Raw genomic sequence first — 18,520 nt, forward strand, 5'->3', positions numbered from 1 at the left:
TATTATAAACAAGTATACTAAGCAAGCAAGTCTGCATACATAACAATATGAATCCAGTGTCTTTGGATTTTAAAGTCATTTTTCTCAGTAGAAGTCATATCCATCCGTTCATTTCTCTGTAAAATTGCCTACTTTCTGGGTTAGAAAAGCTCACTCTTATTGCTATTTAAAATGCTTTATTTATATCTGAGCAGTCTCTTTAAACCTTTCATAGGCACATAACTGTCTTACCCCACTTTCAAATTAAAAACTCAAAGACTTGTTCTGGGCTATTTTCTGTTTAACTGTTCTCCTTTGAGTCAGCTCTAATTTTTTTTTTCATCCCTTTCTTAAATGGGATATATGCTTGGTCATAGTTTTCAGCGATAAAATTATCTTTTTATATCTAACTTTTTAAACATCATATTTCCATTCATGTTCATTTATAATCATAAGACAGGCACAAATGTAAACATTATAATATAAATGCTTAACAAACATAATTCTCCAAATGTTGCCTACAGAAAAGACAATACTTACTCAGAAAAAAATATAAGCAGTGGAAAAGGACTCAGTGGAAAAAATAGAAAACTAAACAAAAAGGAAAAAACTCAATAGCTAGCACAAATAGTCTTTTATTATCTTCCAATAAAGTCATTTAAAAAATTTGGTTGAAAACATTAGATTTACCATACATGGGTATCCAACAAAGAAAGAGCAACAGAAGAAAGGGTTTAGTTTATTCAACCTAAGAGAGAAAGCTGGTATGTCATCTTCTAGTGAAGGATTTATATATTCAATTTTGAAAAAGTTATATAAGAAACTGCTCAGGTCTGGGTGTGGTGGTACACACCTGTAATCCCAGTGACTTAGGAAGCTGAGGCAGGAAATGGTAAATTCAAGGCCAGCCTCAGTATTTAGAAAGACCCTGCTTTAAAATAAAAAATAAAAAGAACTAGAGATATAGTTCAGTAGTAGAGTGCCCCTAGAATGAATGCCTAGGATTTAAAAAAAAAAAAGCTTAGGAATGTAGATTTTATTTTGACATATGTCCTTAGATACAATATTAACCAATTATAGGGTATACACAACCCAAACTTACATAAGTGTTCTTTTACAAAGTTGGAAATTGATGTTTATAGAAGAAAATAATTTTAAATTGCTTGATAATAAAGTGTCTATATAATAAAATGTTATAAGCATATAGATACCTGATTTCTGTTTCTCTCTAAACCTGCTATTCCCATTTTCTTCTGTAAGCACTTAAGTGTATGTTTGTAAATAAAGAACATTTTTGAAAAGCTTGACTTAGTTTAAGCAGAGTATGGGGGTTTTATTTCTTAAGAACTTTCAGAATTAAATTTGTTGGTCCCTGGGTGATGGGGGCAGTGTGTGTATCAAAGACTACTTTATGAAAACAGAAATATTATTGTATTAGATTGAAATAGAATATGTATACTGAACCAAGAGCAATGGGAATTACAGGGACCTTTATATTACTATCCATTACATATCCATGGTTCTGGAAGACAGTTCACTTAGGTCAACTGTGTACTTTCCTAAAGAGCTTTTTTATCAATATTAAAAATATTAACCTGTGGTCAGTACTCAAATTACTTGGACATAACTGTATAATGCCCTGGCTAGATACACCAGTAAGAAATAATACAATTCCCCAAAGTGATTGAATATTGGAATAATCTGCAACTCACTATAACTGATACATGGGATCTCTCTTTTTTTTATTATTGATTATTTAAAGCATTACATAGCTCATGATATATCATCTTTCATACATTTGACTCAAATTGTGTTTTGAACTCCCATTTTCACCCCAAATACAGATTGCAGAATCACACCTGTTACATATTCACATTTTTACATAATGCCATATTAGTGACTGTTGACATGGGATCTCTTATGAAGGAAAAATTTCTTACTGGTTAGTCACATAGCTGAATTCAATGCTTTGTACTTACTTCTGGTAATACACAATATAAACCTCATGAGAGGTTTATTTAGACATAAATATGATAATAAGTTATTTTTCTTCTCTGGGCCCTTTCAACTACCAATTAAACTTAGCAATATGCCTAAATTTGGTTCTAAGGACATATGCAAAAGGGCTTGTTTCGAAGTTATGGTAGGCTTCAAGGAACCAAAGTCTATTAAGTTTAAGAATTAGGAGAATAGGTTGCTTATGAAAGAATCTTACCGGTCTGTCAACCTGCATGATCTCCCAGAGCACTTCAGCCACGTCTGGTAAGGTATAGGGGGGGAGACAAAAGCAACATGTATGGAGCAGCTGGCTTACAAGCTGCTGTCCAAGCTGGTTCATCACCTGTCCAATTAGTTCTTTTCGTAATTCAAAGTCTTCTTCATGCTGTAACAAAGCAGGAGTGTCAGATGACTGTGGTTCCACTTTCCAAAAAACAAGAACTCACTCTCCATTAGTCTACTAAGTACTCTTTACCATGAAAAAAAAGTATATACATTATGTGACAGCTGAATTCATAATGACCATTAAATGTTTTGCATTAGGATGAAAATATGTGTTTAATATGAGGGAAATGGAGTCATAGGTATCTGATGAGATTAATATTAATGATTTGATTTTTCAGGATTAGAAGGCAGAAGAGAAACAATGGTTAAGAATTAAGATTAGCATTTTTTCCCCCGTGAAAAGTAACTCATGTCCTTGTTTTCATCTCCCATGTTCACCTCCCTGTCTTGTTCCTTGCTTATTTCCTTTTAAAATAAACCTTGATTACTTTTTACTTATTAGTTCATTCACATATTTCTTCTTTACTTTCAATCCTACTCAACATCTAGACAAATTTACCTTTGAAAATCTTGTGAACCACTTCACTTCACTACATAGCCAAACAGGTTTATTCATTGTCTACTAGCATACTTCGTGCTATTCTGACTTTTCCTGATCACAGTTTATATACCAATTAGACTATCCTCCTCTCTAATCCATCAAAGTTCTATCTCTATCTTATGGCTTTAAGTTTCTTCTTTTTAAGACAGTTACCCCAATTTCTGTTCAGAACCTTCCCTATTCTGACTCATAGCAATCATGACTTTTATCACTCATCTCTATGTCTATCTCTTCAAATAGACACCAAATATTTTGGAAACAGGGACAGTTTTAGACTGCCTTGTTTACAAGATTCCTAAGGCACAGCTGCCTTAGATCTGGAGTTAATAATCCAGGGGGTGAATGATCAACTATGATATATGTCTGGTAATACAGATCAAATATGGACCTACTAGCATACTGGTTTTCCCCTAAAAAGTGAGGAAGAGATGATAATCTGTTAAGTAGGAAAGGCACAATGTTTATACTTACATCATTGGCTACCCCTGTATGGATGAGGTCTCGTAGGAACCTCATGACACTACAATTGGCATCCCGGTGATCCAGGGTAGTAGAGGCAATGGCCCACTGTAAGATTGGGATGACTACTTGGCTCCTCAGTAAGGTGACAGGGCTACGCTGAATAAACCTGTTATGGAAAGAGAGGCTGGATATAATAAATGACAAGATTAGGCTACAAAAAAGCAAGCAGGGTAAAGGATAAAAAACCATGAAGATACCAAAAAGATCAACTGTTGCTATAATTGTAGGGAGGAATAAATACAGCACAGAAGATTTTTAGGCAGTGAAAATGCTATAATGGTGGATAGTTTTGTTAAAACTCACAAAATGGGTACACCAAAAGTAAACCCTAATGTAAACTATGAACTTTGGGCAATGATGTGTGAATGCAGGTTCACCAATTATAACAAATGGCCCACTCTAGAGGGGAATGCTGATAACAGAGGAGGCTATGTTTGCTTGTTTGGGACAGAGAAACTGGAGGAATATGGGAATTCTATACTTAGTTTACTCAGTTTTGCTGTGAACCTAAAACTGCTCTTTAAAAAATATTTATTGGAAACAAAAAGGCAAGAAAGGGACCATATTTTAGATTAGCATATGAAAAGACATGTTGCCAAACTCAATTTCCAATTAAGACTTTGAAGTAGCTTCAAAGATCAGTCCAAAAGAGCCTCAACACATTAGAATAGCATTTCCCAAACTATATTCTATAGAACACCAGTTTCCAGGATGTCAATAAGAATTCCTCAAAAACAAGTTGTGTGTTCAATTTGGTTGGAAAATGCTGAATTTTTAAAGTAGTTTTGCTTTAAATTACCACAAGATTTTACCAATTGTATGTGAGATGGTGGTCTCACTAAATTTCCCAGGTTGATCTTAAACTTGAGATTCCCCTACCCAAGTCTCCCAAGTATTACATGTGTGCAACCACCATCCAGATTATGGAAGATGAGAAGCATCAAGTAGAAATACATACATACATATATATATATATATATATATATATTTTTTTTTTTTTTTTTTCCCATGCTAGGTATTGAACCCAGGGCCTCACACATGCTAGGCAAGCATTCTACCACTTAGCTATATTTCCTCATCTCCTGTTCTTTCAGATTCTTTATTGTACAGGAAGAATTTTTTTTTAAGAATATAGTATGTTCTGAATTTACTTCACCACATGCAAAGAGTTTTCCAAGAAAGATATCCTGGTGAAAAACAGAGGTTGACTGCCTGTCCAATAATTCTTTTATCAATTCACAAATAAGGTTTTGTTTTTTAAACCTGTCCAAAAACTAACAAAAGCACTATTCTATATTCAATTCTAAGATGAAATAGTCAAGTCAATAAGACTTCAAATTTTCACTGGTACAATAATTTAAATAGTGGGGCTGAGTGGTAGAGTGCATGCTTAATATGTATGAATTCTTAGGTTCAATCCCGAGCATTTCAAAGTTTTCTTAAAAAATGCATTTAAATTTGTTCACTGACTTGGTTCAAATTCCTTAACAAAGGACCAAGAAGGAATTCAAGCAGAAGGTCAGCAACAATGTTGTCAGTGCTATTGGTAAAAGAAATTTAATGGATAGGAGTGATAGCAGCCTGGTGAGGGTAGAGCTGGACTAGTAACTTCTAAGGCATTTTAAAATCTTAGGAATTCTTTGTTATGAGATATGATTAAATCTGAAGGATGTTAACCTTCTCAAGGAAAAAGCTGGGATGAAGCATGAAATAATCACAGCAGCATAAAATCTATGAGGGTTGTTGAGATTATCTAGTCAAGTGTTCATACCAGGCGCTTTTTTTTTTTTTTTTTTCCGGATGCTAGGAATTGAAACTAGGGGCCTCCACTGGCTACACTACACAACCCATACCAAGCACATTTGTGCTTTGTGCATGTTCTCTTCTTCATGGTAGGAACTCAGATATTTTTCTGCCTGCTCTCACCCAGTATATCCTCATTAACCTCTAGGGATATACCAGTTCACAATTTACCTTTGGGTTATGAATCATTAATCTCTGTTTTCCAATGATCTCATTTTATAGAGAAGGAAATAACCAGGTGTCAGATGGCAAGATTAAGCAGAGATGGGGATGAGCAATTAATTAAAAAAAAAAAAAAAAGTTTAGTTTGTTTTTCAGAAGGACTTGCCTGGTAGCTAGCCTGAACAGGTCATCTACAGTGTCAGGGTGGTTCTGGAGACCATTCTGCTGTTCCAGGAGTTGAAAGGTGGGAATGCACAGTGCCTAGATTAGAACAGTGATTTTAAAAGAAATGCTTATAAAGCTACAGCATTCAGACTTGTCAAATATCACAACAAATACAAAGGGAACAAAAAAGGGAAGCACAGGTGAGAAAAGAAAATTGTGATGAGAATCAGATCAGGGAAGCCAGGTGTTATGAAGCATGCCTATAATCCCAGTGACTTGGAAGACCCAGGCAAGAGGACTGCAAGTTCAAGGCCAGCCTCAGCATTTGACAAGGCTCTGTAGCCATGTAGTTTAGTGGTAAAGCCCCTGTACTAAGTTCAATCCCCAGTACTAAGGAGAAAAAAAGAGAGAGAGAGAAAGAGGTGGGGTGGGGTAGATGGGATATAAATCAGTAAAAGCAAGAGAAAAAAATTTTCTGATTAAAACTGTTTCCACACATGAAATCTACATTTCAGAAGAGGTAAAAGGTATAGATTTCAGTTCATAAAACCAGAAAAACGTCATCTCAAAGTTTTATAAGTTTCTGAAAGCAAAGACACTATTTATAAATGTGATCTAGGGAGTAGATGAAGTTTTCATAACAACCCTGAAATGTAAATTTTACATGAAATATCATCTTGGGAAAAGGAGTAGCACACTTTAATTCCCTTATCTATTGCTCCCGGGTGACTAGAAAGGAGGAAAAAGTAGTATATTAGAGGCATTTTCCAACACCTGCTATGAACTCCAAAACTCTCTCTGTTGCAAAATAAACTAGTTAATTGGCTATTCCAGGCAAGAAATTAAACATACAATTATGTTTGAGTTTGGAAAGCCTATGCTCTCTCACTCCCCTGAAAAAAACTCCACTCTATCACAGGAAAACATAAATCATGCAATACTATTTATAATGATTATTATACTCATGTAGCCAAGTTCGCTCGCTTGCTCTTTCTTTCTGCCAATCTCATCTGTACAGAAAACAAGGAGCAAGTTTCTACATTCCTGTTATGAGGAAATCAACATGCATAGAGGGGAAAACATAAAGCAAAGAAATAAAGACATAGTGAAGAATATAATGCTTGGCTTTTAGGTCCTCTTGGCCTGATGCATCTGCTGTGCTAAGGAAACACATACCTGGAGCATGTCTAGAAGTCCCTGCCGACAGCCTTCTTCCATGCCATACTCATCAACAAGGATACTGCCAAGGTACAGGAAACAGGAATGCTGATGTACATGGTATACATTCACCATCTGCCAAGGGAAAAAAAATTCATCAGTTTTGCAAAGGGTGGTGGGGCACACCTGTAATCTCACTTACAAGAGACTGAGGCAGGAAGATACCAAGTTTGAGGCTATCCTTGGCAACTTAGGAAGACCTTGTCTCAAAATAAAAAATTTAAAAGGGCTGAGGATTATAGCTCAGTAGCAGAGTACTGTTTACCCCCAGGATTAATTTAAAAAAAAAATAATTAAAATCTTTACCCTTCAAAAAGTATCAACTTAGGTAGCTATTTTCCAGGAAGCAACTGAGAGACAGATTGGTCTCTTTAAGGCAATATAGTAAACCCAGGCCCCAATTTCTCCATAATTTTCAAGTTCTCTATTTAAGAGTTCTTTCAAGCCTTTCATCTTTTATTTTGCTAAAACAATGTTGTAAGAGAATTGTCCAATATTTCAAACTGGAAGCCATGAGGGCACTCACGTAATATTTGTAAAACTATAACAGTATGTGCTCAAATTTTATTTGCAATATCAACAAGTCTTTTTTTTTTTTTAAGACCACATATAAAACCACAATAGCAACAAAAATATCAAATGTCCTTATCTTGGAGAAGACAGTGAAAGAACTCTTTATTTTTATTTTGGGGACTGAATCCAGGGGCACTTTACCACTGAGCTACATGCTTAAGATGCAAAAACTGTTTAAGATTTTGAGTTGGTCTTAAACTCATCTATTTTACTTTTTAAGTAAAAAACTTATTTCCAATCAAGATATCTCAATTTCAACAAAACAAAATCTTAGTACAGGGGGTTGTGGCTCAGTTGTAGAGAGCATTTGCCTAGCAAATGCCTCTAGTGTGAGGCCCTGGGTTCGATCCTCAGCACCACATAAAAATAAACAAACAAAATAAAGGCATTGTGTCCATCTACAACTAAAAAAAAATAAAATAAAACCTTAGTACAATATGTACATTTAAAATATTTGTTCAGGATTTTTTACTCGAGACACATTCACCCATTTAAAATGCCATTTGATCTTAGTATATAAATTCAACTATGAGCTTGATGGGGGCTGAAGGATTTAGTAATTCTTCTATCAGCATATGCCATGGAATGAGCAAGCATAAGATGAGAGCTATCAATCTATTCAGTGTTACAGACTCAAAACTATATGCACTACTAATGAATGACTGAAATCAGGGGTTGGTCAACTTTTATTTTGAAGGGCCACACAGTAAAAAGTATAGGCCTTAACAGGCTGTTCAGTCTTCTAACAACTTACCCATATAGCGCTACACACACACACAAAGTCAATAGATAATACTTAAAATGTGGTACACTGGCAAAGTTTATGGCCCTGCTTTGAGGTTAACATAAATACAAATTACTCAGTGATGTAAGCTGAGGCATCTCATATATTGTAGTTCTAGAAGTGAGTACTTCATACAGAAAGTCTTGCTATCATATTGACTTTAAGGATAAAAATAAATAAAATTCATTTTTAACAAATAAGAGATATATGTGAACAACAAACTGTGGTCTATAAAATATCTTTGGGCCAAGAAATAGCAAAGTTTGACTTGCTACAGTTTTTCCCCAAGGAAATTAATCTGTACGTGCTTAGCTTTGGTATATAAGGGCTGAGCATGACTCATTCTCTTCACATAATTTCACACTGGAATGTAGACAGACTACAATTATACAAAAGAGATTACAAGTTGTTTTCCTTATAGACAACATATCTACCACAGGCACTTATTTCTTTCAAATATTTTTCAGTTTGCACTTAATAAATTGAGAGCATTGTGGCAGTAAAACTTTTTGATCTAAAGGGTCTTATTTCAAATTCTGTGCATTTAACATTCTGCTTTTGTGGAGAACTTACCTGTGTGACTAGTGGTTGCAGCAGGGCTGCAGAACCTTTGCCTACACAGCGAACAGCAAAGCGAAGGCACCTGCAACAACGCTCTACAATCCGATTATCAGCCCGGTGTTTATTTAGAGTCTCGGATAAAACTGGCCATATCTGAGTCAAAAGAACACAAGAAAGAAAATAATTAACATCTAAAAGCTCAAATAGTACTCCTACGATGGTACTATCTGATTTGGCTTTTAAATAATCTGGATAAAACTTTTTATAAAAATATACATGACCTGATCTTGGCCAGTGTATGCACACACATATGTGCATAGGTTCAACCCATTACCCATCAGTAAAACTTGATCTTTTCTTTTTCTTTTTTTCCTATTATTGGGAATTGAAATCAGAGCCTACCACATGCCAGGCAAGTCCTCTACCATCAAGCTATATCCCCAGCTCTTTTCATATTTTGAGACATGATCTCACTAAATTGCTCAGAATGGGCTCAAATTTGTAATCCTCCTGCCTGAGCCTCCCAAGTCTCTAGATTACAAGGTGTGTGCCACTGCACCCAGCTAATTTCTTTCTTTTTTGGCAGTACTGAGGATCGAACCTAACACTTCACGTATGCTAGTCAAGCGTTCTACCAGTAAGTTACACTCCCAGTCCCTCAATTGCTTCTGAAGAGAAATAAAATGATTCTGGACTTTTTTTTTTTTTTTGGGGGGGGGCGGGACTGGGAATTAAACCCAGGGGCACTTTAACCATTGAGCCACACCCCCAGCCACATCTATATTTTATTTAGAGACAGAGTCTTGCCGAGTTGCTGAGGCTGCCTTTGAACTTGTAATCCACCTGTCTTAGCCTTACCAATCACTAGGATTATAGGCATATGCCACCACAGCTCATAGTGATTCTTTAGGAAGAATATGTTTTGTTTTGTTTTTTCCTTTGGTGTGTGTGTGTGTGTGTGTGTGTGTGTGTGTGTGGTGGTGGTGGGGATTGATTGAACTGAGGCCCTTGTACATGCTAGGCAAATGTTCTTCATTGAGCTACACCCCCAGCCCAACAACATGTCTAACTTTACTAAAATGCAGATTGCAATTTCCTAAATTACAACCTTCTTCAACTTTCTTGCATGAGAATGAAAAGAATGGGTTACAGAGGAAGAGATGTTTAAGTAGTTTTAGGAAGGCAGAAGACCTTGAACAGAAGACTGGTGTTAAGGAAACAGCATAATTTGATAAACAATTAAGGATATTTAAGATTTATGCAATCCCCCTCGAGTCTGAAGCTCACTCCTCACAACTATGACTCCTGATTTTCACATTTTCCTCAGTGAACAAAAGTATAAGGGAAATATGTTTTCAACAGGGAAACTAAAGCCACTAGCTTTGTCAAAAACATTGTACTAAGATTTATTAGTCCTCCTAGAAATTCTAGGAATCACACACAGTTAAATCTCTTTCTATTTCTTCTTTGGCCTTTCAGTGTATTTCCCCACAGCTGGCTTTGTTATCAAATCTAAAATTAAAAGTATCTGGGTGGGGCTTAGGATACAGCTCAGTTGGTAGAGTTCTTGTCTTGCATGTACAAGGCCCTGGATTCAATCCTAGCACCACAATTAAAAAAAAAAAAAGTATTTGGATGACTCTGTTCCTCATTTCACTGAAATTGGAACCCTACAAACAAATTTAATATCCTTATGAATTTAGAAGACAATACCTTATTAACCCAGTTACCCAAAGCCTTGAAAGAACAGAAGAAACCTTTGAAAGGAACACAAGAAAGCCTTGATTCCATAGGCATCCATTAATACTTACTTCCTGTATGACTTTTTGGCATGGATGAGTCTGTCCATTTTCCACAATGGGATTGGTATGTCTGAGAAAAGAAAAGGGTCCAAAATTGTTAAAGGAGAATAATTTTGCTGAAGACCCAGAGCCTTTTCCCTGTTTGCTTACTTAGTATATCTTTCTTTCAAATGAAGAAAACCAGGTAATACACTCATTTACTTATATCAACACCTTTCCCTCCTATTCCTTTCACACCAAAAAAGCACACTTTAAACCATATTATCATTTTTTAAATTTTTTTTATTTTTAGTTATAGTTGGACACAATACCTTTATTTTTTAATGTATTTTATTTTAAAGATAGAGAGGAGAGAGAGAGAGAGAGAGAGAGAATATTTTTAATATTTATTTTTTAGTTTTCGGCAGACACAACATCTTTGTTTGTATGTGGTGCTGATGATCGAACCCAGGCCGCACGCATGCCAGGCGAGCGCGCTACCACTTGAGCCACATCCCCAGCCCCAATACCTTTATTTATTTATTTATATGTGGTGCTGAGGATCGAACCTTAGACGAGTGCTCTACCACTGACCGCAGCCCCATATTATCATTTTTTACCACCACTATGCCACTTCCACTATAACGTTCAAATTCTATTCTAACTCTGGTTACTAGGGATATGGGGCACTACTTCTACCTTTTCCATATCCCGTCCCTTTTGTAAACACAAATATGTAGTTTCTTCTAAATTAATAATAAAAATCTACACAAGCTGTTTGAATCTACCACGAAAAACTGAGTGCTGCTAGCATTAAAAGACAAAAATCTTTAGGCCTTGTTGCCTATCAGAAATGTTTCTTGTAATTCTATTCTGAACCCAATGATAAACAATACAGATCCACCTGTAAGTCAAATCCAACTCTTCTATTTCTGGAGTCCACTAATTTGAAGAAAAACAAGGGAGAAAAAAACTGCAGGATTACTAACTCCATACTACTCTTTAAAAATTTTAAATATTTTCCTTTTTGCAATACTGGGGGGATTGAACCCAAGGTCTTGTACCTCCTAGGTGAGTACTCTACCACTGAGCTCCATCCTCAGCCCTATTCTTCGATTTTAAAAAACTCAAACACAACATAATAAAAATCTGATTTTCTTTAATTCAAGAATTTACATCTATCACAAATTTTCTTTCATTTAATGTAAAATAATATTATCAATAGGTTCTCAAGAATGGCATGCAATAGGGCTTTCCTAATTACATAAGGAAAACTCTGCACCAAAATAGAAAGATATTTGTTGACAATAGCTAAGAAGCAAAAACAATACCTTTATTTTAACTTATCCCACATACATTTTCTTTTCTTCCTTTCTTTGTTTCTTTTTCTTTTTTCTGAGGTGCTAGGGATTGAACTCAGGGCCTTATGCACACAAGGCAAGCACTCTCCAACTGAGCTATACCCCTAGCCCTCCACATAGGTTTTCTAAGTGAATACTACTCTGACGTATATGCCCATGGGGCCCATGAGTTTATAAATTGTGTAATTTAGTCAAGATCGAGCTCTGAATGTTATTCAAATGCCTTTTTAATTATTGAGCTCCTCTTCACAGGAGGATTAATTTCATCTGATTATTGAAGATGGTTTTATTATTATTATTGTTTTTTGGACCATATACCATATAGCAATGATTCTGAAAGTGTGGTCTTTAGAATAGCAAGCAGCATCACCTGGGAATTTATTAGATATACAAATTTGGGGTTACTACCAAGATCCAATGAATCAAGACACTTGAAGGATGGGAACTAACATTTTTGTTTTGATAAACTTTCAAGGTGATTCTGACACATGGTAAAATTTAAGAATCCCTGAAAATGTACTCTTTCACTGAAAGAATCATATTTAGGGGATGGGGTTGTGGCTCAGTGGTAGAGTGCTTGCTTAGCACATGCAAGGCCCTGGGTTCGATCCTCAGCACCACATAAAAAATAAATGAAACAAAGGTATTGTGTCCAACTACAACTTAAAAAATAAATATTTTAAAAACAGAATCATATTTATATATAATTATAAATTATATAATTTGCATAGTTATATATACAAATTAAAACTACACATAAATTATTTATAATTATATACTATATAATACTATCACACATAATTATTCATATGTAATATAATTATATTTTACATATAATTATTATATATAATGTGTGTGTGTGTGCGCGCGCGCGCGCGCGTTTTCCTCCCCACCCCATCCCCACCCCTAGTACTGGAGATTGAACCCAGGGCACTCAACCACTGACCTTTATTTCCAGTCCTTTTTATTTTTTGAGACAGTCTCACTAAGCTGCTAAGGCTACAACCCTCCTGTCTCAGCCTTCTAAATAGCTGGGATTAGGTGTTCCACCAGAACTAGTTCAATTATATATATTTTGGGAGAAGGAGGGTACTGGGGATTGAACTCGGGGGCACTCGACCAATCAGTCACATCCCCCAGTCCTACTTTGTATTTTATTTACAGACAGGGTCTGAGTTGCTTAGTGCTTTGCTTTTTGCTGAGGCTGGCTTTGAACTGGTGATCCTCCTGCCTTAGCCTCCCAAGCTGCTAGGATTATAAGCATACGCCACCATGCCCAGCGTTCAATTATGTTTTTAAAGGGTCTTTTGACAGAGATAAACCAAGAATTAATTCTCAGAATTTGACTTTGTACCAAAACTTCAGTAACAGGCTTAGTCTCCTGAAAGAGAGCATTATGAAAGGACTTCAAAATATAAGGAAAAAAGTTTGCTTATTTCATCATATACAATGGATTCATCTGAAATTTTAACCCAAGTAAGAAATCCAGAGTCTCCCTTCTTACCTAAATATCACTGCCAGGCGATCTAAGAACACAGTGGGATCTGAGGATATGCCATTGCTGGGCTCCTGAGACAACAGCTGAAGAGACAGAGAGACATTATCCAGTGGTCACAAGTACAAATCCATAGCAAACACCACAAATCCTTAAACATCAATTCTGTCTCAATTTCTGCTTATCTCCTTATAACAGCATTTTAAAAATTACTCAAATGCTGTAAACTTAATTTGTCAAAAATTTTCCTTCATCACCCTGTATCTTAAGCCTGTATATTATATTTTACGCTCATATACTTAGGAGCAGAAAACAGCATCATTTGATTTTTCCCCCCACAGATTAAGATATTATTCACATTATATATTATAATGTAGACTGAATATGTTGTTATATTATAATTAAATATATGTAAGATAATATATTTATATTTAGCTTTATGCTATAAAGCTTTCAAATTATAGCTTTATAATATACTCCAAGCAAGTTGCCTATCATTCTTCTCTCCTAAATCATTTTCTTTCTTTCTTTTTCAGTACTGAGGATCAAACCCAGGACCTCACACTTGCTAGGCCTTGCTCTAACAACAAGCAATATGCCTAGTCCCTGAAAATTTCTTAGATAAATTTCTACCAGTGTATTATTAGAGATGAATTCTAGAATCATTATATCAAGTTATAAAAACCCTACCATATGTCTACAGTTATTGTGCTAAAAATGTACATTAATAGACATCTTTAAAATATAAGAGAGCCAAGAATGTAGCTCAAAGGTAGAGTACTTGCATAGCAGGTGCTATATAACCAATGTTTGGTTAATGATGGACCATTTATTTATACAATGGTGTTACCATAAGATTGTAAAAGGACTGAAAATATCTTTTTTGTCTAGTAACTTTTAACTGTCCTAACATCAGAGTGCAAGACATTACTGATGTGGTTTTTGTGGTGATGCTGGTATAAACAAACCTATTGTGCTAATGGTAGAAAAGCATAGCACAGTTGGGCATGGTGGCACATGACTGTAATCCCAGCTACTCAGGAGCAGAGAGAGGTAAGAGGAGCACAAGTTTGAGGCTAGCCTAGGCAACTTAGAGAGACCTTGTTTCAGTAAATAAAAAGGGCTGTGATATAGCTCAGAGGTACAGTGTCCCTGGGTTCAATCCCTATTACCACTCCTTCCCCCTCAAAAAGTATAGCACATACAATTGAGTACAATACATAAAACTTGATAACAATGATCATTGCTGGTTTATGTATTTACTATACTATACTTTTTTATCATTATTTTAAAGTGTACTACTTCTAGATGGGCACTGTTGCACATGCCTATAACCCCCAGTGACTTAGAAGGCTGAGCCAGAAGGGTCTCAAGTTCAAGGCCAGCTTTGGCAATTTAACAAGACCCTGTCTGAAAATAAAAAATGGCTGGGGAGATAGCTCAGTGGTAGAATGCCCCTGTATTCACTCTCCAGTATAGCCAAATTAAAAAAAGAAAGAAGAAAAAAGGGTACTCTTTTAGTTATTAAAATTTTTTTTACTTAAAATAGCATGCCATGGATATACCAGAAGCAGTCTCTATCTCATGTTCATTGCATCTCTTGACTGTATCTAAGAGGCCAAGTCAAGTGATTGACCTAAATAATCTAGGTCTGTATTAAGTACACTCTATCGTACACAAAAATACAGAACAGTCTACTACCCGGGGCACTTCTCAGAATATATCCCTGTTGTAAAGGAATGCGCTAGTATTTTTTTTTCTTATATGTAGCTACTTTGATACTTACTAATTTTAATAAATTTTCAGTTTATTCTTTTGGCTTTTCTAGGCAGATGAAAGACAAGTAAGTAATTTTGTCTTATATTCTAACATATTAATATCTTATATTTGTTTCTTCCCTTGCTTAATTGGACTCACCTTTTTCAATGCCATAACCTGAACAGAACATAGTTCACTAAGACATTCAGTAATCTTATCCAACGGTAATCTGGCAAGGACAAGAGCTGTCCCTGAAAAACAAAGGAAGATGCAAATGAAAATAATTGAATTAATTCAATTAATCAGTCTACATCATACAGACTAACAGAAAAAGCTGACTGGTTTCATTATTTTAAAAAAATCAGCACTGTTTTTAAGAAGCAACATTTTGTTATCTATGATTTTTTTTTTCTTTATTTGGCTTAAAAGACCACAGGCTATCACATTGAGTTTTATAACCAAAGTTGTTACTAATAATATTCTCTGTAGCGCTAACTGGTTTAAAGATGGTGTAAATATGCCTTTCCTTCCAATTATTCAAAGACTTTAAAAATCTCCTTTAAAAAGCAAATGCCAAAACTATTTCTATACACTATTAATGTAATATTTCTCATTCTTCACAGAGATTGTGATTTAGTGGGTCAAGAGGAGACTTAATTTTTTCTAAGTACTTCAGGCAAATACAATCAGAGAAGTTTGAGAAACACTGACACAATACTTTTAGGAAGGATAGGCTGAAGTCAAAGACTTCATTTGCATTCTACCATAACACACTCTGTGAGCTTTGTGAAACATTATCTCTGAGCCTCAGTTTTTTTTTATGTGTGAAAGTGATTTGAATAGAAAATTAATAATCAAGCTACCTTTATCCTATCAGCATTTTCCCCCAAAATAAATGCTACCTTTGAGCTCAACAGCATAAAAAACAAAACAAAACAAAACAATCCACAAATCCACAAGAAACCATGTTTAGATTCAGTGGGGCTGGAAGAAGGATTGGTTCTTTCAGTCAGTCTTCCTCTGGTTCAAATACCTTTTCTATCCCCACCAACCACTGAAATATTTTCCCCAAATCCAAAGAAACACATATCAGCCAGAGTCCCTGCAAAGTCAAAAACCCTCTGATTCTTATTCATTTCTTTAATTATCATTCAATATAACAGTAATCCTTAAAATCTGAATTTAAAAACTGAGTGATTTTTTTCCCAGCAGTCTATGAGCCATAGATGGGTTAGACATTTCTTTAAAACTAGAGGGGAGGGAAGTGGTTGGGGGAGGTGTAACTTAAATACACTTTACCACTGAGCTACATCCCCCAGCCTTTTTAATTTTTTAGACAGAGTTTTGCTGAATTGCTGAAACTGGCCTTAAAATTGTGATCATTCTGCCTCAGTCTCCTGAGTTGCTTGAATTATAGGTGTGTGTCACCATGCCTATCTTTTAATTTTCATTTTTAATTCATTTCTACAGAAGAGAATGTAAATAAAAACTCTTCTACATCTAGAAGATATCGTAACTGGAAGCCATAATCTACTACAAGTTAGGTATTACTTTAGTATCATAGTTAAATTTCACTAGAAAATAACAAGAACAGTTGACTGATTTAATCAATGCCTTATTATCTACACCCATGAAGGCAAAACCTATGGTATGAAAATAAAATCTATGGGAAATGTGTAGTCATATTAACTGGTAAGGAACCTGGTCACAGAAATAAGAGAATTAGTTCATGCAAAAGGTCTTCTAAAGCCTTGCAAAGGCTGTCTGATGCCCACAGAAACTCAGACACTGTACAGTTTGTATTATCCAACCCTTTATTTAAAATATTCCAACCCTCTCTACTTTACCAGCTATAATGATTTTACTACCTCATAGAACATTCCAATCTGTCTTCAGAAAGAAAGACTAGAAATTGTTTTCTTTCTAGGAGCCAGTATATATTTCCCTATATGCGGTTGATAATTCCTCAAAAATAAACAGGATCCACTTTTTTATAAAGTAATCTTTCAAATGTTTATAAATAACCATCCTGTTTAAAGTCTACTCTATTTTTTTTAATTGGGTATTGAACCCAAGGTACTTTAAATGCCCAACCCTTTTAATTTTTTTAAATATATATATTTTTAGCTGTAGATAGACACAATACCTTTATTTTATTTACTTAGTTTTATGTGGTGCTGAGGATGGAACCCAGTGCCTCACATGCGTTAGGCAAGCACTCTACCACTGAGCCACAACTCCAGCCCCTTTTTATTTATTTATTTATTTTTAATTATTATTATTTTTTTTAGTTGTAGTTGGACACAATGCATTTATTTATTTATTTATTTATTTATTTATTTATTTATTTATTTATTTATTTATTTATTTATTTATTTGCTTACTTACTTACTTACATGTGGTGCTGAGGTTCGAACTCAGGGCCTCATACGTGCTAAGCCAGCGCTCTACTGCTAAGCCACAACCCCAGCCCTGCTTTTGAGACAGGGTCTCACTAAGTTTCTCATGCTGGCTTTGCAATTCTCCTGTCTCAGCCTCCCAAGTTATGTGCTACTACACTCCACTATATTTTTCCCTAAATCTGTTTTTTTCTTTTCTTTTTTTTTTTTTTTTTTTTTTGGTACTGGGGGTTGAACCCAGTGGTACTTAACCAATGAACCACATCTTCAGTCAATTTTATTTTGAGACAGGGTCTAAGTTATTTAGGGCTTCACTAAGTTCTTGAGGCTGGCTTTGAACTATGGATCCTCCTGCCTCAGCCTCCCAAGTTTGTGCCACCATGCCCAGCTATCTCCAGTCCTTTTTATTTTTATTTTGAGGCAGGGTATTACTAAGTGGTTAAGGGTTTCTCTAAGTTGATGAGACTGGCCTTGAATTTGCAATCCTCCTGCCTTGGTCTCCCAAGTCTCTGGAATTACAGGCATGAGCCACTGCACCCTGCTTTCCCTAATCTTAATAACTCTGGTTCTATTAGCCTAAGCCCCTAACCACTGTGTTTGGATAGGCAGACACACAGTGTAAGCTGATCAGTAATGATAGAGACTAATACGAGACCAGAACCCTTGGCTTCAACATATGGCACTGATCCATGCACACCAACTTTCAATATCTACTTAATTCTTTTTTTTTTTTTTTTTTTACTTAATTCTTTTTTATAGCACTACTTCCTTAGTAAGTCTAATGTAAAAAGTAACTGTATTTAATTCAAATGTGCTGCCTCCACCCAAAATCTATACCTGTGCTTTACATACTTGCCAACAGCATGATTTAATTTTGTAGACTTTAAAATATCTTTTTTTGGTAGTGGTGCTGGGGATTGAACCCAGGGTCTCATGCATGCAGGGCAAGCACTCTACCAATTGAGCTATAGCCCTGGCCCCGACCTTAAAATATCTTAAGAAAACAATGCATGTACACCCTCCCCTGAATGGAAAAGCTGCCTTCACTATCACTAAGTTTATTACAACTGAAAAA

At 35.4% G+C, this 18,520-nt stretch overlaps 1 protein-coding gene across 1 annotated transcript in view; it reads right to left on the reverse strand.

Annotated features, from left to right (window-relative positions):
• TNPO3 (transportin 3) overlaps positions 1-18,520 on the reverse strand; it is an 84,113-nt gene that overhangs the window by 14,110 nt on the left and 51,483 nt on the right. Inside the window, exons 13-20 of the mRNA XM_081285562.1 lie at positions 15,206-15,297; positions 13,298-13,374; positions 10,463-10,523; positions 8,664-8,804; positions 6,692-6,808; positions 5,517-5,611; positions 3,335-3,491; positions 2,195-2,362 (exon numbers count right to left, since the gene is read on the reverse strand). Coding sequence (XP_081141688.1) covers positions 2,195-2,362; positions 3,335-3,491; positions 5,517-5,611; positions 6,692-6,808; positions 8,664-8,804; positions 10,463-10,523; positions 13,298-13,374; positions 15,206-15,297 — 908 coding nt within the window. The remainder of the gene's footprint in view (positions 1-2,194; positions 2,363-3,334; positions 3,492-5,516; positions 5,612-6,691; positions 6,809-8,663; positions 8,805-10,462; positions 10,524-13,297; positions 13,375-15,205; positions 15,298-18,520) is intronic.

Source organism: Spermophilus citellus (genome assembly GCF_964194105.1).
Source record: "Spermophilus citellus genome assembly, chromosome: 3".
NCBI classification, from domain to species: domain Eukaryota; kingdom Metazoa; phylum Chordata; class Mammalia; order Rodentia; family Sciuridae; genus Spermophilus; species Spermophilus citellus.